This window comes from Anguilla rostrata, chromosome 9 (assembly GCF_018555375.3).
Source record: "Anguilla rostrata isolate EN2019 chromosome 9, ASM1855537v3, whole genome shotgun sequence".
Taxonomy (NCBI): Eukaryota; Metazoa; Chordata; class Actinopteri; order Anguilliformes; family Anguillidae; genus Anguilla; species Anguilla rostrata.
In genome coordinates, this window is record NC_057941.1 from 3,304,822 (window position 1) to 3,325,987 (window position 21,166).

Below are 21,166 nucleotides of genomic sequence, written 5' to 3' on the forward strand. Positions count from 1 at the left end.
AAAGAAAAATAGATAAAAGCAAAGAAAGTCATAATAATAAAAATCTAAACAAATAGGCATTCACTCACACAAACTGTGTATAGAATGTGCTAAATATTGGTTCAACCAAGAAGATGTTCTTTTAGTTATTTTTTAAACAGAATCATTAATGAACAGTTTATTATATGGTAAGGTAGAGTGTTCCAAGGACAGGTCCCTTGATAACAAACCGAGAATTGACCTTGAGTAGTCCTAAAAAAAAGAGGAACACGGAGATTTTGTTTGTCTTGATATCTTGCCATAATGAACAAATTCACAAGAGCTTTTCCAATGACAAATGCATCGTATGCAGACTGATAAATGCTACTGTAAAAGATGTCCGATGGGCTGTCATCCTCTGAGAGCTGTATTTCCCTGTAAGCATATCACTGTTGTCCACTCCTCCCTTGTTGTTGTTGTTGTAGTCAGACTTAACTGGATGTCAGAGGCCGCCCATATTTTGATGCCATATTTGACTGGCTTTCTGGGCATGTATTGAAGACACAACAGGCTCTGAAAGGACCCAGTCATTAGTCCAGTGCGACTTTGGGCCAAGCGCTCCACCCACTCAGCCCACACGTCCCTAATCACAGCCCGCTTCTCTTTATCGCATCGAGAAGTTGCAGTGAACAGTATGTGTATGTGTATATGTGTGTGTGTGTGTGTGTGTGTGTGTGTGTGCGCACTTGTGTAGTGTATATGCATTTGTGTGTGTCAACGTCTGTGCACTTGTGTAGTGTGTATGCATGAGTGTGTGTGTGTGTGTGTGTGTGCACTTGTGTAGTGTGTATGCATGTGTGAGTGTGTGTGTGTGTATGTATGTGCGCACATGTGTAGTGTGTATGCACGTGTGTGTGCGTGTGCACATGCGTTCTGTGTATGCATGAGTGTGTGTGTCAGCGTGAGTGTGTGTGTGTGTGTGTGCACTTGTGTAGTGTGTATGTGTGTGTGTGTGTATGTATGTGTGCACATGTGTAGTGTGTATGCATGTGTGTGTGCGTGTGTACATGCGTAGTGTATATGCATGAGTGTGTGTGTGTCAGCGTGAGTGTGTGTGTGTGTATGTGTGTGTGACAAGACGGTCCCCATATCTACTCCTCCCCCTTACAACATGCCAATTTCCCGGGGAAATGACTGTGTTTTATACTAAGACTACAATTACTTTCTTTATACGGAATCCTCAGGAGCGTAACATTATCTGTGTGTGTTCTTTGGGGAAGTTTGACTGTGTTCATGTTTTTATTATTTCAATGGAGGGTCTGTATCCGGGTTCCTGGTCCCCTAGGAGGTACATGGGACACATTAATTATGTGAGGGATGAAGGCTGCGTTATTTACTTAGTGCCCTATAAAAAAACTATTTCGGTTATCCTGGTATATGTAATACAGTATTTAAAAAAGAGTATAAACAGAAAAATAACCACTAGGAGAAGAGGTCGCTATTGATGCCTGACATTGCACTCGTACCAATACACTCACTAGAAAAGGTTCAGCATCACTGTTATGTGTTTATAATAATATAATAAGTAAACTAGTTCTAAATAATAAATAAATCAAATCATTCGACCTCCACCGTATTTAGGTTCTCTCTCTCTCTCTCTCTCTCTCTCTCTCTCTCTCTCTCTCTCTCTCTCAGCATTTGAATGTTAGTCGTACAGAAATTTATGAGTGTAGTACTATGTAGCCTACCACACGCCAAGCTACCGTTCAAAATCGGCGGATGAAAATGTACAAGCATTTCAGGAACGGTATATAATGTCGTACAATGTAAGTAACGTTAGCGCAGAGATGATTTCCTAAATGTAACTCCAGTGACTTTGCGCATTGAACGTGCGTGTCTGCATGATCTTAGTTACCGTAATACATTTTCTTCTTACATAAATTATTCGTAACATATTTCAAATTATGATTTTTTTTTTTTAAAGCTGCTGCTTTAATTTGAAATATGTCAGTAACAATTTACGTACGTATGTAGTCATGTCTTTCGATAAACTAAGTGAGTAGTGTCACGTTTGATGTTAAAACAGAATGGAATTACGACAGTTACATGGTAACCTTCTTATAAAATAACAAGTGAAGCTACAAGGGCTTATTTTGCTCCCAGTGCGGCAGAATGTCATTTTTATTTGGGTTATTTGGCTATGGGTTTGCTTGTTTGTTCAGTAGGCATGGTAGTTAAATATATAGACACCAAAAATATTAATTCTGGATACTTCGTGTGTACGTGCCTTCAGATAAAGCTGCAATGTCGCGCGTTGGCTGAGAACGGCGCGTGATTCCCACAAAAAGAATCCGCGCATTTTTTAGGAGCTATACGCTCTCGCCGCTGTTATTGATGGTTAAGAAACGGGGAGGTTCTATACGTGGCAGCGAAGAAATCTGCGCGAATCAGGGATTTCACTACTTACTTGCAGCGAGGCAGGCTACAGGCTTTGCAGGCGAGGTAAGATCCGCATCTTTCCCGAAACATTCAGCAGAACAGCTAAGACGTAGAACTATAAATGTCACTGGAACACATTGGGATGGTCTTTGCAAACTAACGAGCCTCTTGTAGGCTAGACCTTGCACTGATAAAACGAGATCAACTATTATTCAGTAATTAGCTGTCAAATAGTAGTTAGTCGTTTGCTCCAGAATATTTTTTAAAAGTTTTTTGTTATTTTAACAAGTTTTAAATAGATGATTTCTTCATGTAGGTTAGAATAGGCTTCAAGTGGAAGTAAGCTAACAAGTTGCTAACTACTTTGTAAGGACAAGTTTTAAAAATAGCAGACACTACCAAACCAAAGTAGCCTACATGCAACTCTGGAGGCTTGATGTTTAACATTTTATGTGTAAAAATAACGAATACATGCTATTTTTCCCTTGCAAACAAATTAGCAATTTGTGTACAGTGAATTATGATCAAATAATTGAAATATAGCCTGCTTGTATTGTCGGTTCTATCGGGATTTCCAGAAACATCCTCTTGTAGGCTGACGCCACTTGGATTTCCCTTACGTAGCGACGAGAAAGTTCTGTAGTTGAGCTGCAAACATCGCCAACAATTGCCTGGACAGAATTCAACTTCAGGACCTCTTGGGAAGTGACTAACTTACGATCGGTGCTGTAGATATACATTTTTTTCCAAGGGAATTTCTGTTCCAAATACCTTTTTGTGTATGTTTAACGTTTAACGTTAACACGTTACAGTTGTTGCATCATCAGTGCCAATATCAGCAGTTAGGTATCAAGAGCTAAAGTCTCCCTCCTTTCCCTTGAATCCGATGGTTAGCGCTCTAGCTTGCTGTAGTTGTAGGCTAATCGAATCGAGAGTTGATCTTATCACTCCTAATTGGCTTGTCTAAATCATATTGGTCGGACAGTTCAGATCAACACCCAGCGGCATTTCACGGTCAGTGGCGCATTAAAACTCGTTTTGTCAAACGTCAGTTGAACATTCTCTAGGAAGGTATTTTTTCACAGGTTGTGGGCGAAAGTTTGGTCTTCATGGGTGGATGGGGCTGGTCTGACAACTATAGGCCTACGTGGTATGGCAAAAAGTAAACTTTCTAACGGAGCGAGAAAGCAATTAAGAATACGCTGTAATAATGTCATAGTCAGAGCACGCGGAGAATAGTACGTTATTAGGGGGGAAAACTGATAAAGCCTTGAACTATTTTACCGTGTAAACCTGTTTACTTTGAGACAACGGCCATCTGCCTAGAATGATGGATTATTCGTGATTGACAGCAACTTGAGATGTACAGTAGACGGAGGTCCTGACCTTAAAAACAGAAATGCAAAGAATGCTGGAAAAGCCCCCCCCCCCCCCATTCAATTTTGGTTCTTATGACTTAAAATGGGACACATTTAAGTGAGCTTAGGTTTCATATACAATCAGTATACCCTCATTTGAATTATTATTTTATTTTATATGGAAGGTGTGATGTGATAGGATATGCCATTAAATGTTCATCTTGTTCATCTTCACTTAAAAGAAAGCCATAACCTCAGAATTCCATGACTGTGTTCCCCTTTGATCTAATTTGACTTTCAAATTCTTCACGGAGTAAAGATGTGATTTTTGGTTGGTTGCTCCTGCGCTGGCTGTTCACATCAGACAGGTTTAGTCTCTGAAAACTTGCAGCTGTGTTTCGACGTTTCCAGAGCTCATGAATCAATGTGCCATTATGTTTCTGCCAATGGATGCTTGCTGGGAAGTTCATATGGACGGCAGACAGAGGCAAAGTGCTCAGGCCTTTATTCTGTATTCGTCTTGACACTAGTGCTGTGCTTTCTGTGAGCAATTAGGCCTCAGTTTCCATTGATTTCATGTCTCACTCTGCGTAATCATTTTTAATTACTGAGCCACTTAATTTGATTTAAAAGAAAAATGTTGGCTAAGTAATGCTACATAAGAGATCAATGTATGAAAGGGTATTAATGTTATACTACACAGAGGACAGAAAAGGCAGTTATGTTGTGGGCATCTTTAGACTTTTAGGGTTGCAATTCTACAGTCATTTTGTAATACTTCTCAGTCTTTTCAATTAGCACCAATGGGGAAGTTATTTGACTTCCCCTACCAATAACCAAATCATATTTGCGATGAAGACTGGTGATAGTAACCAAGGGGTTCTGTAGCTTTTGTACAGTAAGACCTCCAACCCCAATTCCATTTCAAGTGGCACATGCCTTGAGGCTACTTCAGTTGGAGTGGTCAAATGTAGCGTCATTAAGATATCCACCATCCATCCATTATCTATACCCACCTATCCTGGGCAGGGTCGCCAGGGTGCTGGAGCCTATCCCAGCGTGCATTGGGCAAAAGGCAGGAATACAGCCAATCTATTGCAGGGCACACACACCATTCACTCGCACACTACCTCTGGGTAATTTAGGGTCTCCAATTAGTCTGGGAGGAAACCGGAGTATCCTGGAGGAAACCCACGCGGACACGGGGAGAACATGCAAACTCCACACAGAGAGGCCCCAAGCCAAGAGTCATTAAGATATATATTTTTAAAAATCACAGAGGTGGAAGAAATGTCTGCACTGGATGTGTGCAAGTCAACAGATGTAGTTTTTCTGTAATGGAGGGGGTTGGGGGTGGTGGGGTGAGTGGGGGTTCAGTGCTTGTTTCGCAGGCTTATTTTCTCCACAGCCTCCATTGTGCGTCTGGTTTTTTTGGCTGCAGTCGGAACTTGGATGTACTTTGTCAGTGTGCTAATGGGAATGTGGAGTTGGCAGACGCATTTATGGGAAGAGTTTTCTGTGGATTACGTCCAAGTGTGGATGTTCAAGCTCCACTACTCTGACTTTGACTCCGCACTTTCATGCCGCATCGGAGAGCCCGTCGTTTCCAACATTCTGATTCTGTGATTGGTCGGTGGTCTCGGTAACCACGGTAACCTCATGCCCTTACCTCTCCCCCCACTCACACACACACACACACACAACTTGCATCCTGTGTTAGCTTAGCGACACCAAGCAGAGATTTGAAACAAACGGACTTGCGAATTGGCCCCCGAATCATAACTTGGCCGGTCAGGCGAGTGGCTGAGCGGCTTCACTTGTCGAACACCTGGTTTTACTTACAGCGGGAAAGCGTTATTTTTGACCCCTCACCGAGAAGCAGGGGGTGGAAACGGAGTGTCATTGCGGTCTTAAACGAGGGAGGAATATAAACAGAGCAGGACGACCAAAGGAGTAGATGTGCCTGGGTCTCCAGTCATGACTGGATGCCGATGAGACAATCATTTCCATTGAGTCTTTTTGAGTTGTGCTGCTTTGAAATCTTACTGTATGTTGGGTTTGCTTTGTAACAGAAGTGTTTGTTTGGCACATATAAAAGCCGTTTTGTTGGGTACCTCAAAAAATTTGCCGCCCACAAACCAAGTTGGTGGTTCACGATTTCTTTTGCACACCCTGGTTCTTTCTTGTTTAGGGCCACCAAATTCCTTGACCCGGCTCTAGGGAGAACACCCACTATGTCAATATGTTCTTCACTGAGCAAGATAGAAAGTGAGTAGACTTAGAGATGGTGGTAAGGGGCTGTCTCATATCAGATTCCAACAGGCTTGTCAGAGCTCATTCGTTCCATTGCCCTTGCATTTTATTCCATAAGGAGTCTTCAAATTGCATTACATTTAGGCTAGATGGATGTAGCCCTAAAATTGGAAAGTTATATTTTGACACCAAACGCACGTCAGACTGATAGCCTATGAGTTCAGCAAGCTCTTTCCTGGTTTCTTGCCTCTTTAACACGGCTGATGTGGTGCAGGATTTTTAACTTTCTAAAAATTTTTTACATTTTCTGGGATCTCATCGCCCTTGGAAGGTCAGCTGTCCTCGAAGCTCGGTGCTTTACGCCAGAGTTTGCTGTTGAAACAGCCCCCCAGATGTACTGTGTTAACTTCACTTTACTTCTCCCCCCACCCCCACCGCCTTGACAAGTGTCAGCCGACGCCCCCCTCTTTTCTTAAATGAGGGAGTGAGCATTGCTGAAGTGTTGCTTGTGCAATTTCTTCCCTTCTTTTAAATGTTCACATTAAGGGGCCATCTGTGTTTCTTCACATGCGGTTGAGAGGGAAAGTGCTAAGGGCTCATAATCGAGAGCTGAGTACGTGTAGGCGTGCACCCGCCAGGCTAGATAAACGAGGGCAGATTAGGCAGCGGTCGGAGATGGCGGTTGAGACCGAGTTGGGTTCCATGACCAAGGTGGGCTGCGTTTAATTAAAATCGAGAGAAAACACTAATTTCTTGGGAGTGGGAGTAGGGCTGCACTGAGCTTAAGAGTCAAAAGTATAGACTAGTTGCTGATTCAGTCCATAAGCAGTCAAGGGATTCAGTTCGGGGGGAAATCTGTGGAAGTTCAGTAAATAAATCAGGTTTAGTCAGTGGAGCAGAACTGGGCTGTACTTTTGTTTTTCCTCCTAAGAATGTTTCATTTTTGCTTCTTTCCTTCGTCTTTTTTCCCCCCCATCGTTTCATTCCATCACTTTCCAGGTGCATTTTATTGCACCACCTTCATATTTTACTTCATGTTGGTAAACACAGATTTATTGATCTTTAGGAAGTGATTCATTGAGACCGGTAATGCCTGGTGTTAAAATGTTTATTTTTGGAAGTTCCCCTAGGCAGTAACTGCTCCTTCGCTCTCCTGCACATTTTCACCCTGGTGTGATGGCCAATCGGATGCCCAGTTAGCAGAGTGCGGTCAGAACTGTGTCACTAAGTCATGAGTCATTTCCCCTCAGGCATGTAGCGGGCAGCCCTGTGCTGGGGCCGACTCTTTAGGACCCCTTGTGCAGTTCATGGGCGGCATATCTAGGCTGCCTGGCCAGCAGTGAATTTTCTACGGAGTGTAGCTCCTGCCGGCTGTGAACAGGGACCACTGAATAACCAGCTCTTCAGCTTAACCACACTTTTTGTAAAAAGGGTAGGTATAATAAGCTAAAGCTTCAGCCTACACCTTTTCGGGCAATATTTTTTGTTTTCCTTTTAATTTAATTTAATGCCTTATTGTTATTTTTTTATTTCTATGTGCATTCTTTTTGGAAAATTGTTAATAAAGACCAAAATAAATTACTACTACTACTACTTTCAATTGTTGTTGTCTGAATGAGTATAATTTATGGGACACGATTTACCTGAGGCACCTACATTGTAGTACACCTGAATTATGTTGATGCAGAAAATTATGTAAATGCACATTTATCCTGGGTGGCTTTAAAAAAAAATGTAGATTATTCTATGTTACTGAATCAATTCATGTTCATTCATTGTTTTAACTATGAAAGGGTACGCTCCTCAGAGTTGAATTCTTTCTTAGAAGCTCAATTCCTTGTCTGTACTACGCTAACATGTTAAAAGCTGTGTCCACCAATGCTCATGGAATAAACCAACACTGGAAAGTGTGATTGACGGTGTTTGATTTGTCCGCAGGTCCTCCCACTTAGCTGGTGAAGATGGTGATGATGATGATGATGGTGAAGAATGGCCTGTTCCTTCTTGCTGCAGCTCTCTGCAGCTGGTGTGCAGAGGCTGAGGTTTTCACCTCCATCGGTAATCCTTAACGATTTATGAAAAAGGGGAATGAAACGAACGTTCTGTCTGTCGAAAGATCAAAGATCGGCCTCATTTGACTCCAGCTTGTCAAGAGCCTCGTTTCCAACTTGTGGAATTTTGGTTTTTTTTTTAGCGCTCTGGAATGCTGTTAATTTTGCGATGCCATAAATCGTGTTATTTTGAAGGCGCATAACGGTCATTTTTCTTCCCCTCATGTAAACTGTTTGGGTTACTTCTGCTACAGTGTCAATATTTACCCTTCGAGCGACACGGCTTGAAAGAGGATGGGTGTGTCCGAGTGTAGCAGGAGCAGCACAACACGTCTCTTCACGGACCGCAAGGCTACGGCGTTTGAACCTCAGCGCATGTACGCTGGGAGAACGTGTTCACTGGCGCTAGCCTTGTTTGTGTACAGCCACCTTAGAGAACGCTCACTGTGTACAGCCTCGTTTTCAGCAAGGATGGGATGTTTCCAGCGAGTGGCCGAAGCCGCTAGCCGGGGCCGAATCTTTCGCGTTCGGCGCGTTGCAGCAAAGCCTGCCGAGCGTTCAGAGCAGAGGTTTCCGAGTCTTTGCTTTGACGTCGTGTTCCTTCCAGAAGTTTCCGTCCGGAGGGCGGGGGCCTGGCCCGAGTTGGAGAGCTGAGAGCTGAGAGCTGAGTGCGCGCGATGCCGATCTCGCTGTGCTCCAGTTACTCTGCTGCGGCGTGCGTTCGGCCCAGCGAGGGGCTCAGCCTGTCTGCCCGCCCGTCGGATCCAAACAATACGACATGGAGTTTGTTTTCGCTTTTCGCACGCTTGTGCCGTGCCGGGGGCACGAGGTTCAGACTGAGATTCTGGCCGCGTTTGACACATCAAACGTGAAATAACAAGGAAACGTATGAAAGGAAAAGCACGTCGTCTCCTGTCTGCGCTTGGTCAGAAGTGCAGTAATGCTGCTCTCACCAGGCGTGGTTAGACATGGTAATAAGCGTGTAGAACAGGCAGAGAAACGGAGAGAGGCCAAGCTTTTCTCCGCACGCTCCAGTCTCCTCTCGCTTCTTTGGAAGCCTGTCCTGTCCTCCCTGTCTGTGATTTATCGGGTTGGGTTGTCCCGACACGAAATGCAGATGTGCGGGTTACGCAGATGTGCGGGTTACCCCCCCCCCCCCCTCTGCGCGGGGTGCCAGGTTCACTTCGGTCCACAGTTGCCGCGGCAACGTTTCCCGTTCCCGGCCCTCCGACGCGATTGGTCTCCCGTCGTCCCGAGGGCGCATGGTCGTCGTAGCGACAGTGTGGTGAGACTGAAAATGATAGGCTGTCAAAAAGGGGAGGGGGCGGGGAAGAAAGGGAGTTTTGTCAAAAGGAACTCGCTAAGAAAACCCTTTTTTGCCCTTTCCCTCTGTGCACAGAGTGGAATGCTCGCATTAAGTCCGCCAGTATGAAATCACAGCAACTGAGCCTGATTCAATTAAATTAAATTTTATTTGTACAGCGCTTTTTAAAGAGAGCTGTCACAAAGACGCTTTGCAGAGCAGCAAACTCTGGCGGTGTTTGATTCTGTGCAAGAGGAATTGCATACTTCAAAAAAAATAAAATAAAATTTAATTTTTGTATGAATTCACATGCTGATGATGATGTCCCATTCAAGCACATGTTTTTTAAAGAATATTTTTAAGCGTATTTATTTCATTTGTTTATCTCCCCCCCCCTTTTTTTCCTGTATTTTTCCACAGGTCAAATGACTGACCTCATATTCACAGAGAAGGAGCTGGTGCAGTCTCTTAAAGAATATATCCAAGCTGAAGAAGCCAAGCTGTCAGCTGTGAAAAGGTAAATACCATGGGCCAGAGCAGGAGAGATCTTGCTGATGACGTGTCTGAATCGTCTGTAAGGCACCGACTGTTAGAATACTTTGACTTGAGCGGCTCAGTTGCACTAATTACACCTTTTCCAGTGTCGTCTTCTTCATTATTAACTACTTTTACATTATTAGCAGGTGTTAGATCAGCGGTGTGATTGAGGATTGTAGTTCAGTGGTCCATATGAACTGGGGACCTGCTAGAGTTATGTGTGTGTGTGTATAAACTGGGACCTGCAAGAGTTCAGTGTGTGTGTATACTGGGGACCAGCTGGAGTTCAGTGTGTCTGTGTGTAAACTAGGGGCCTGCTTGAGTTCTGGGTGTGTGTATAAACTGGGGACCTGCTAGAGTTATGTGTGTGTGTATACTGGGGACCAGCTGGAGTTCTGTGTTTGTAAAATAAGGAGCCTTTTTTTCCTCTGTCTTGGCCAGTTGGGCGAGCAAGCTGGACAAGTTGACGCAAATGTCGACCTCTGACCCCGAGGGGTACCTGGCGCACCCTGTCAACGCCTACAAGCTGATGAAGAGGCTGAACACCGAGTGGTCGGAGCTGGAGAGCCTGGTGCTGCAGGACCCGTCTGACGGTAGGGGCCGGCGGGAGAGACGGGCGCGTCCCGTCCCTCGTTTGCACCTCTTTAGGGTGTCGCCCCAGGAATGTGGGCAGTGACAGCAAGCTAGCCCCCCAAATAAATACAGGAGCGTCCTTTCGCCAAGTTCAGCAGCTGCTTGTGTGTGTCTGCGTGTGTCTGCATGCGTGTGCCTGTGCGTGAGGGAATGTCTGTGTGTGTTTGCCTGCATGTGTGCGTCTGTACAAGAGCGTGTGTGTGTGTGCGCATGCATGTGAGAGAGAATAAGTGTTTGTGTGCCTTTGAGAGAGAGTGTGTGTGTGTGTGTGAGTGAGTGTGTGAGTGAGTGAAAGGATGTGTGTGTGTGTGTGTGTGGGTAAGAGAGAGAGAGAATGTGGTTTCTGTGTCGGAGAGAGAGAAAGAGATATTGTGTGTGTGTATGTGAGACAGGGAAAATGTGTGTGTGTGTGTGTGTGTGCATGCATATGCATGTTCTCCACAGCTGTGCAGTATCTCACGTCTCTCTCTCTGGGGGTGACTGAGGCCACAGCGAGCAGAGAGCTGTCAGCCCAACCCCCCCCCCCCCAGTCCCCCAGCCCCCCCATCCCCCCAACCCCCCCGCTGTGCTCATGAGGATCCTTCTGCTGTCAGGTTTCATCTCAGGTTTCTGTGACAGGGACCCCACAGGCACTGTATGAATCCCACACTGTTCAGCTATCTATCTGAGGAGATCCAAGGCCTGAACGGTGGCTGGGGAGCGAGTGTTCGCTGCACCTGCGTGCCTGCATTGTGATTCATGTCTTTCATATCAATGGGTGGGGCCTCTAAAATGGCTCTGGAATCAACACAAATGAAGTACGATGTGGCCATTAAAAAAAAAAAAAAAAAAAACTGAATGGTCATTTGTAATGGAACCATTGTGACACGGGATGTGTTTTTGAAAGCCGCTCTCCCTCTGTGTGTCTGCGCCCCCCCCTCAGGGTTCATCGCCAACATGTCGGTCCACCGCCAGTACTTCCCCGACGAGGAGGACGAGAAGGGCGCGGCCAAGGCGCTGATGCGTCTCCAGGACACGTATAAACTGGACTCGGAGAGCTTCTCCAAGGGGCGTCTGCCAGGTAAAAAAAACATTTTTTAAAAAAGGGTGCGGTCGCACTCAGATTCTGCACTCGCCCCAGGGGGGGGTTCGTGTGTTTCGCCGTAACCTGCTGCGGAAGGCTCGGGTTACCTGCGCGGTTTGATGCTACGCGCTAGCCTCACTGTACGCACTGTAGTGCTTGCCCCCTCGCCCCCCCCCCCCCCGCGGCTCGGGTTCCAGGTGGAGGGTCCACCGAGTCGAGCTTTGTTCTCCCCTGACCATTTGAGCCGCACCAGACACAGAACCCGGATCGGTTATCAGGAAATGCAGATCAGGTTTTTCCTTCGACATTTGTGTGTCCTGCTTGTGGCGTCCAATAAAAAAACAGTTTCTGGTTTGGGTGGGTGTGATTTCAAACGTGTAAAATAGCTGTACTGACATTGCCCCTCTGGCACTGACGGGATTTAGCTCTTCGGTGTGACCGGTGATGTAGCGATAACAGCTGGTTTGTCAGGCGTTGAATTGAAATGTCAGCTAGCCGGCCTTTTGGAGATGTTTAGAATTGGACAAAAAAATCCCACTGAACAAAAGTCTCAGGTTCTCAGGTACATATTTATACAGTTTAGCCAGAGAACTCCTGGGTGATGAAATACTCCCCTGTTCCCGCTAGCTAGCTAGTGTTCAGCGAGATTGCTGGGAAAGGTCACCACGTGTGGGAACACGCAACAGTGTCAGCAGGGGGCGGTGCACAAACAGGAAATTGTCTTTAGGACTAACAGTACCACACAATACAGTATGATAATATTGGAGGAATGTGTCCCTCCTGTCCCCTCTGTCTCCACCAACTCCAAACCCAACCCCCCCCCCCCCCTGGTTTCTGTGTCTGTGTGTGTGACCCCCCCGCCCCTCCCTGGTTTCTGCGTCTGTGTGTGTGCCCCCGGGAGCTAACGACGGCCCGTGCGTTCGGCAGGCGTGCGCTACAACGCGCTGCTGACGGTGGACGACTGCTTCGACATGGGGAAGACGGCCTACAACGAGGCCGACCACTACCACTCGGTGCTGTGGATGCAGCAGGCCCTCCGGCAGATGGACGCGGGCGAGGACGCCACCACCGCCAAGGCCGACATCCTGGACTACCTCAGCTACTCCGTCTACCAGATGGGCGACCTGCCGCGCGCCATCGAGCTGACCCGCCGCCTGGTGCTCATCGGTGAGCCACGCCCCTTTCGCATGGGCAAAGCCAGTAACGTGGCCAATGATTGGCCGTGCTAGTTGTAAGCCAGTAACGTGGCCAATGATTGGTCAAGGCAGTTGTAAGCCAGTAACGTGGCCAATGATTGGTCACAGAGTAATTGTAAGCCAGTAACATGGCCAATGATTGGTCATGGTAGTTGTTTTGCACCAATCACTGGTTGTGTTATTAGTTTTGCACATGCTAAAGGTCTCAGTAAATCGGATCCTCTGGATTCAGCTTGTGTACCTTTGCTGCAGAAGGATTGCTTTGGGTTAAATGTACTGGGGCCCCATTTGTGCAGGCAAAGCCAGTGATTCTCAACTGTAACCTAGTGATGATGGGGAGGGGGGCCTAAGGGTTTACCCCCTGTGGGGCAGGTCAGCATTCAGCTGGTCGGGTCTCAACCCCCTACCGAAAATGCTGTGCCCCATCGACCTTGTCCTCAAGCAGCTGGGTGCCTCTGCATTCTTGCTGTGCGTTATTGGCTGCTATTTTTAATCAGGGTTATAATTAGGAGAAGAGGCCTGGAATTACAGGGTTTACTTTCGTTTTTTTTTTTTTGGTTAAAACTACTGAAGTACCGTGCTTGCTTTACCAGCAGACATCTGAAGCCTCCATTGGCATTTTTCAACCCCCCCCCCCCCCCCCCAAGCAATGACAGTTGCTTTTTCCCCACTGCTGAGTGTCATTGGTCTTACGGAGTTTCAGCACTCCCTGCTAAGTACTGTCTCTGTTGCCTTACTTGGAAGGGCATTATTACTTTTAGAAATTATAACCCCTTTCTCTCCTCAGCCTGTCATAATGAACAAACACCAGCCATAACCAATGAGTCAAATGTTTAATTTGTCCTTTTTTCTTTTTTCTGAAATGACCAAAAACATTTTTGTATCTATAAAAAGTAGATTTAAAAAAAATATTATTAAAATGCTTACTTTTGAAGTACCAATTAATTTATTTTGGATAAGTCAACTCTATCCTTAAGTTAAACAGCCTCATTCAGGACAATTATGAGTTAAAATCATGTTTTCACTTCTATGCTCAAGAAGCTTTAGGCATATGAAACTCCCACCCCTCCCTCCCATTCATTGACCATGCCTGCCATGACCTCAAGGGGGCGATCTAATACCATAACCAACATTAATTACATTATTTATTTACTCTTAAAGCCAAAGAAAATAGTGACGTCAGTTATGTTACTATTCACAAATTGATCAGTCAAGCATCCAATCACGATGTGGTTTTAAATTTTTTGAAATATTGCTTGTTAACTGTGAGGGGGTCTCTCATCAGAAACCCTTTCTGTCTCCGCCTGCTGTTGCAGACCCCGGCCACCAGAGGGCGGGGGGGAACCTGCGCTACTTCGAGCGGCTGCTGAGCACGGAGATGCGGGAGCAGGCGCGGAAGCCCTCGGACCCCGCGGCCGAGCGGCCCATCGACCTGGGCACCTACGAGCGGCCCCGCGACTACCTGCCCGAGCGGGAGGTCTACGAGGCCCTGTGCCGGGGGGAGGGGGTCAAAATGGTGAGCGTCCCCGAGAGCGTTTCGGCGGGAAAGCGTACCCTTCCGGCCTGATTCTGAGGCTTCGGTGCTGCGCGGCTGCAGGTTGTAGCGGCTTCTGTTTCTGAGTGGATATGTTCGCTGTTCACATCTCGTTGTCCATGTTAATGGCTCATAGCCACTGCTTGCTTTGGGGAGTACAGTCAAAAGATTACATAAAACGTGTATATTACAATAATATAGATTGCGGGACCGTCACATGGTGCATCCTTCTAGAGAACCATTTCTCTGTAGAGGCAGAGCAGTGGATTATGGGATTTGTGTAAGCATTTGTTAGCCTTGGAGTTATAAAACCACGAAAGGATTTCCTGTTGGCTCATATTGTTGCTGGTGAAGTAGGAAAGTGCTTTGGAATCTGTTATGTAGTTAAGATGAGAAACGACATGTTGCGCGTGAAACTGTGTTTTTAAGTTTAACTTGCAGCATCACTGCTTATATTACACTGCCCTGCTTTGCATGAATTTCAGTTCTTTCATACCTCTTGGAGAGTTTAATCAACAAACCCCTTATTGATGCTGACATTTGCAGTATGTGGCTTGAAATAATCTTCACTGAGTATAATTGAGTTTTTTGTGTGTTTGCGTGCATGATGGAACGAGCTCTCTGTGACCAGGGTGTGTGTGAATTCCAGACGGGCCTGGATTCGCAAGGAGGGAAAAATCATGGTTTTTGTTTTTTGTTTTTCCCCCCGCCCCTTGCAGACCATTCAGAGACGCAGCCGGCTCTTCTGCCGGTACCAGGACGGGAAGCGGAACCCGCGCCTCCTGCTGGCCCCCATGAAGGAGGAGGACGAGTGGGACAGCCCGCACATCGTGCGCTACCTCAACGCCCTGTCGGACGCCGAGATCGAGAAGATCAAAGAGCTGGCCAAGCCCAGGGTGAGGACTCCAAATCCCAGCGTCCCCCGGGCCGCGCTTTTCTGTTTGTGTTCACCGTCATGAAGTATGAGTGCCTTTTCAAGGAGTGAGGTCACAAATGATCTGATTGGAACGTTCCTAGCTGAACATTCTAATGCTGATGTCACAATCGCTACCGGGAAAAAAATAATATACGGTAGGCAAAAATAAGATCGGTTGTTTATTTGTTGAATTTGTTTCTCGTTCAGCTTGCGAGAGCCACAGTGAGGGACCCCAAGTCGGGCGTCCTGACCGTGGCGCACTACAGAGTATCGAAAAGGTAAGACCTCCTTCAGAACGCTGAGGCGTCGTGGTTTCCGCCAGACTGTGCCGTGTCATACTGCCGTTGTCTGAGGAGTTGTGAGACCTGACCTCGCCCCCCCCCCTCCCCCGTTGTACGCAGCGCGTGGTTGGAAGGAGAGGAGGACCCCGTCATTGACCGTGTCAATCAGAGGATAGAGGACATCACGGGGCTGACGGTGGACACAGCCGAGCTCTTACAGGTGCCCCCCCCACCCTCCTCACCCCCCCATGACGACTCACTGCTCAGTCTCAACCACAACAGAATCCCTCCCCAACGGTCACATCGATCCAATTAGCATTTACCCTTACGCTCCATTCAGTTTGCATTTACCCTTACGCTCCATTCAGTTTGCATTTACCCTTACGCTCCATTCAGTTTGCATTTACCCTTACGCTCCATTCAGTTTGCATTTACCCTCATGTGACTTCAGTTTGATTTTGATTCCTGCTCTGCTCTGCTACCCCCCCATCCCCCGACCCCGTTCCGCCACATCAACCTAAAAATAACGGCGTGTCTGATTTCAAAGACGTGACCCGTCTGCGTTTCGTTTCCATGCTCTCTTGGCTCGCGCCGCGGCGGCGGAGGTTCTGTAAATGCCGTCATTCCGCTAACCGGCGTCTCCGCTCTCTGTCCTCGAACAGGTCGCTAACTACGGCGTCGGGGGCCAGTACGAGCCTCATTTCGATTTCTCGCGGGTGAGTATACCGCCGGCTCTCTTCCGGAAAAGTGAAATAATCATCCCCGCCTTCTGCTGCGGCCTCTGAGCGCACACACCACTGCATCTGGCGGATGGAATTTTAATAACTTGCTCCATGTAAAGAAAGTTAAACCCTTGACAAATACTTCATGAATGTTGAAGTGTTTGAAGTGCAATTATTATGGATATTAGGTTGAAAACTAACCTGTTAATCTGTCCGAAATGAAGCGTGTCCACACCTGACACTGCCAAAAACACCTTTTTTTGGGGGGAAATTTATTATTTGCCTCGTACCTGTCTGTAAGCTTGTTAGATGGGAAAATGGCACTGGCTTTTGGGTTAGTGCATTGGAGGGGTACTTAAGGTGTGCAGGTGATGTGATCTAGAATCTCACATCACTGGGGTGTTCCTGGGGAGAGAGGAAGAGAGATCTACGCTCGTTCCCCTTGTAGTTCTAAGGCAGGGGTGGCCAGTCTTATCCGAAAAGAGCCTGAGTGGGTGCAGGGTTCTGTTTTGGCCCAGCACTAAGCCCCCTTTGCAGTCACACCGGCCCTTTTCGGAAAAGATTGGACCGCCCCTGCCTTAGAACTACAAGGGGAACGAGCGTAGATCTCTCTTCCCTCTCTCCCCAGGAAAACCAGGCCTGGCCTAACCCGTGTGATAGTCATAATAAAATATGTACAGTACTTCACTCGTATGCATGTGTACAATACCACACAAGGCTCCCACGGGCGACATAGCTCAGGAGGTAAACGATTGTCTGGCAGTGGAGGTTGCGGTTCAAACCTCCTGGCATGCAAGTGTCCTTGAGCAGCACCTAACCTAACCACTGCCTGCGAATGAGAGGCATCAATTGTAAAGCGCTTTGGATAAAAGCGCTATATAAATGCAGTCCATTTACCATCACCACCTCGGGTTTAACTTGCTTTAATGGCTTAAGTTATTGAAGGTGACCTTTGGACGTTCGCTGTTGAAATTCCAAACGCCAGTTGGACACGTTGCTGAAAACCGTGGCGTAGTTTCAGAATGAACTTTCGAGGGCGTCCCGGGTGCGCTCCCGGGGCGACGCTGGCATGTGTTTAATCTCTCGCTCTCTACCCTGAAAGATGGCGGCTTTTCCCCTTCCGAATGGCGCATTCTTCTGTGATCCCTGTCCGTCACCTGTGTGTCCTTTCCTTTTTTTGAGCTGTGCCAAAAATCACCGTCTGTCGCTTGTTCCACAAGAAGGGGGAGGATCCATGTCACCTGTAACTTTCGCGAACACAAACATCGCACGTGCCCTTGTTACTCATAACGGTCAAACATCTCGAATGTGCTACCCCAGGTAAAGTCAGTCACATGGTCATGTGTCACACGGTCGGCTCAAAGGGATGTTTAACTTTGGGATAACACACACAAGCCATTTTGTTATGCTTACCCCATTGTTTTTTGCATAGCAAGAAAGTTAGCGACGTCAGCTGTCCCCGCTGACCGTTAACGGCTTTGCCTTTACACCTGGTGTTGCTAGCATTCACGCTACATCAATGCAGCGGGATTGGCTCTGCTAAATTACTTGCGTTTCACCAAAGTTGAAACGTCCCTTTAAGGGATCATCACTCCCCCGGCCTGTGGAGTATGATCTGGTCGCTACGGTGGCGCGGAGGGCAGCGAGCGCATCACCGGCCCCGCTTCCTATCCTGGCTCTCTGATTGGCTGCGCTCGTCTCCGGAGGCCTGGGCCTTCGGTGGGGAACGGCGCGCCCCCCTCCGGCCATTTTGGGTTAAAGTTCTGTTGCAAAAATCTGTTGCAGCGGCCTTTTGACAGTAGCCTGAAGAAAGACGGAAATAGGCTCGCGACCTATCTGAACTACGTAAGTACGCGCGCGCCCGTCCTGTGGATTTACTGTCCGATTTTATCTTCATATCTTCAGAGAGATGAGCCTGATGCGTTCAAATCATTAGGCACTGGAAATCGTGTGGCTACTTTTTTAAATTATGTAAGTATGTGTGCGCAGATGCTAGTGTGTGTAACCTTTTAGAACCATTTTATTTATTTATTTTTTTGGAAAAACACCTTTGCCTAGTTTCTTATTTCTACAAGCCTTTGTCTCTGTTCAATATTGTACTTCAATTGACTGATCTGCCGAGGCCAATCTCTCATTGGGCTCATAGTAGCAACAGTAATTTTGTGCAACAACGAAAACTTTTAATGCTTTTGTTGTAAAAAAAAAAAAAAAAAATATTTGAATGCAATTTTTTTTTAGCTGAAATCAAAGTCTGGCAGTAAAAAAAAAAAATCAAAGCTTTAAATGAATCTGCACTGAATGAGTCAGTCAATTCCGGTCCAAATTGTGGAGATTTGTTTTTACCTCATATAACACCCTTCTGTATCTGACTTTTTAACATTAAAGTGTGATGTGTGTGAGTTTTAAAAGCAGGAGAAAAGGCAGTGAAACACTAAGATAAAAGGCGAGCAAAACCGTTTTTAAAATGGAGGACCCTGATGAGTGACCTTGAGCAGAAATGTAATTACCTGCAGGACGTTCAGGGCAGTAGCTCACAGACCACGGGTCTTTGAACGGAAGTCAGACTCTTTTATTGGGACAAGAGCCTAATTTTACTCACAGACTCAAGGTTATTTGGGCAGGCAGTGGAACTAGTCCCCCGTCGCCATAGTTACTTCATCAAGCACATAACTGGGGTGGCCAGTGCAGTCCAATCACAGCTTAGGATCAAGACTAAGAGCCTGATTTACTCAGACCGTGAGCATGTGCAAAAACCAGCAACGCAACCAGTGATTGGTGCAAAACGAATACCGTGTCCAATCATTGGTCGTGTTATTGGCTTTGCGTGTGCTAAACGTCTCAGTAAAGGACCTACAGTAAGTGTATAAGGCAGATATACACCAGGGTTCCCACTTTATTGGCACCTTTTTGCAGTATTTAAAAAAAATTACATTACATTACAGGTACAGATAACAGTAGAGGCTCTTATCCAGAGCAACTTACACAGCCTTTAACACTTTAACAAAGTATCCATTAAGGCAGAAGTACAGTGGCCTACATAGTACACAAGCCCAGTTCTTTACCCGTAACACTACCCAGACACCCCATGTAAATTGGTTATTTTCCCCCTAATATAGCTTCCTTTAGTCATTCTGCCTTAGCTCTGTGTAGATGTGACCAATGTATGAAACGACGTGTGCTTCTTTTCTTGATATTGTGGGTCGGTATTTTTTGTGCAAGGGAAATTTTGGATGCACTTCTGCATGAATATAAACAGTCTTATGCCAAATAGGATTTCTGGAGTGAGTATATTTTAGATGTTTATGTTTAAGCATCACTGTTTGAGGAATTCAGTTTTAAGATTAATTGCTGTCTGCACATTCTGTTCTTGGATGGGAGAGGGGATGAAAACGATGATGTGGCAGCTGAGCCAATCGGTGAGGTTTTTAATTTGTTCGTCTTTTCGAGCAGATGAGCGACGTAGAGGCGGGAGGGGCGACCGTGTTCCCCGATTTCGGCGCCGCCATCTGGCCCAGAAAGGTGAGGCGGCGCGTCGTCATCGTCCCGCATGCCTTCTCCGCGTGACCTTGGGGTCCCGTTTCTGACAGCAGCTCCACGGGAGTTCTGTTTCACTCTGAGCTGTTTGAGACAGGCGGGGGGGAGGAGTAGGAGTGGGGGCTGAGGAGCAGGGGAGTGGGGGGAGTGGGGTGTGCAGAGCAGGGGGGTGACTCAGCTATTTTCTCTCTTTCTTCCTCTCTCTCTGTCTCTCCCTCTCTGTCTCTCTCTGCCTCTGTCTGTCTGTCTCTCTCTCTCTCTCTCTCTGTCCATTTCTCTCTCTCTCTCTCTCTCTCTCTCTCTCTCTCTCTCTCTCTCTCTCTCTCTCTCTACAGGGAACTGCAGTCTTCTGGTACAACCTCTTCAGGAGTGGAGAAGGAGACTACAGAACCAGGCACGCCGCCTGTCCAGTTTTAGTAGGAAGCAAATGGGGTAAGGCCGGTTCAGCTGCAGTCCTCAGTTAGTTTTATTCGGCTCCCGCTTATGGTGGCTGCCTTATGTGGGTTATCTGCCGAAACCCCAACCTTTTACTGGTTCCTGTGATGGTCAGCTGCTTACAGGCTGCCACATCATCGCTGTGGCTCCCCCTCAGGAGCTTTTGAACTAGTGTAGCACGCCCTAGTCTTTCTAGTGGGTTTGGCGGCTAGCGGCTAATAGTTAGCGGCTAATGGCTGTTGGCTGGTGGCTAGCGACGTTGGGCAGGGAGACGGGGAGGATTTCGGGTCACCCCCACATCCTCTACCCCCCCCACCCATCCCAAAATCTCCCTTGCTGTGTGCCCGGCAGTGTCCAACAAATGGATCCACGAGCGGGGCCAGGAGTTCCGGAGACCGTGCGGATTGACGGAAGTGGATTGAGCCTTTCCTGCCCTCCTCTGCTGATCAGCCATGCCCCCCCTGTCCCCCATCCCAGGACCTGGGACCCTACCCCTCCTGTAGGCCTTGAACTTCACCTACCAAACACAGCCCACCCCCTCCTCCCAGAACCTGGACCCTACCCCTCCTGTAGGCCTTGAACTTCACCTACCAAACACAGCCCACCCCCTCCTCCCAGAACCTGGGACCTACCCTCCTGTAGGCCTTGAACTCACCTACAAACACAGCCCCCCCCCCCCTCCTCCCAGGACCTGGACCCTACCCCCTCCTGTAGGCCTTGAACTTCACCTACCGAACACAGCCCCCCCCCTCCTCCCAGGACCTGGGACCCTACCCCCTCCTGTAGGCCTTGAACTTCACCTACCGAACACAGCCGGCCCCCCACCCCCCACCCCCCCTTTCCCTCTGGGTGCGGCCCAAAGCGTTTCCCCTCCCCGGGAAAACCACAGGAGCAGAACCGGAATGCCGGGATGTGTGGAGGTCTGTGGACACGCCCGCGGTCCGCCGGCTCTG

The 21,166-nt window shown here is 47.3% G+C and overlaps 1 protein-coding gene across 3 annotated transcripts; it reads left to right on the forward strand.

Moving 5' to 3' along the window:
- Window positions 1-1,652: 1,652 nt before the first annotated feature.
- On the forward strand, window positions 1,653-20,783 carry p4ha2 (procollagen-proline, 2-oxoglutarate 4-dioxygenase (proline 4-hydroxylase), alpha polypeptide 2). Of its 3 annotated transcripts, none has more exons than XM_064349840.1 (15): window positions 1,653-1,784; window positions 7,947-8,066; window positions 9,783-9,879; window positions 10,341-10,492; window positions 11,455-11,592; window positions 12,523-12,762; window positions 14,108-14,307; window positions 15,045-15,221; window positions 15,449-15,519; window positions 15,643-15,742; window positions 16,185-16,238; window positions 18,150-18,215; window positions 19,695-19,763; window positions 20,114-20,210; window positions 20,565-20,781. In XM_064349840.1, the coding sequence occupies exons 2-15, from the start codon at window positions 7,970-7,972 to the stop codon at window positions 20,633-20,635; spliced, it is 1,629 nt and encodes a 542-aa protein (XP_064205910.1). In that variant the 5' UTR covers window positions 1,653-1,784; window positions 7,947-7,969; the 3' UTR covers window positions 20,636-20,781. The 3 variants fall into 3 exon arrangements, with proteins under 3 accessions (XP_064205910.1, XP_064205911.1, XP_064205909.1); XM_064349841.1 differs by lacking the exons at window positions 1,653-1,784; window positions 18,150-18,215 and adding exons at window positions 2,322-2,460; window positions 18,030-18,089 and having other exon boundaries at window positions 20,565-20,783; XM_064349839.1 differs by lacking the exon at window positions 1,653-1,784 and adding an exon at window positions 2,322-2,460.
- The last annotated feature ends 383 nt before the right edge of the window (window positions 20,784-21,166 follow it).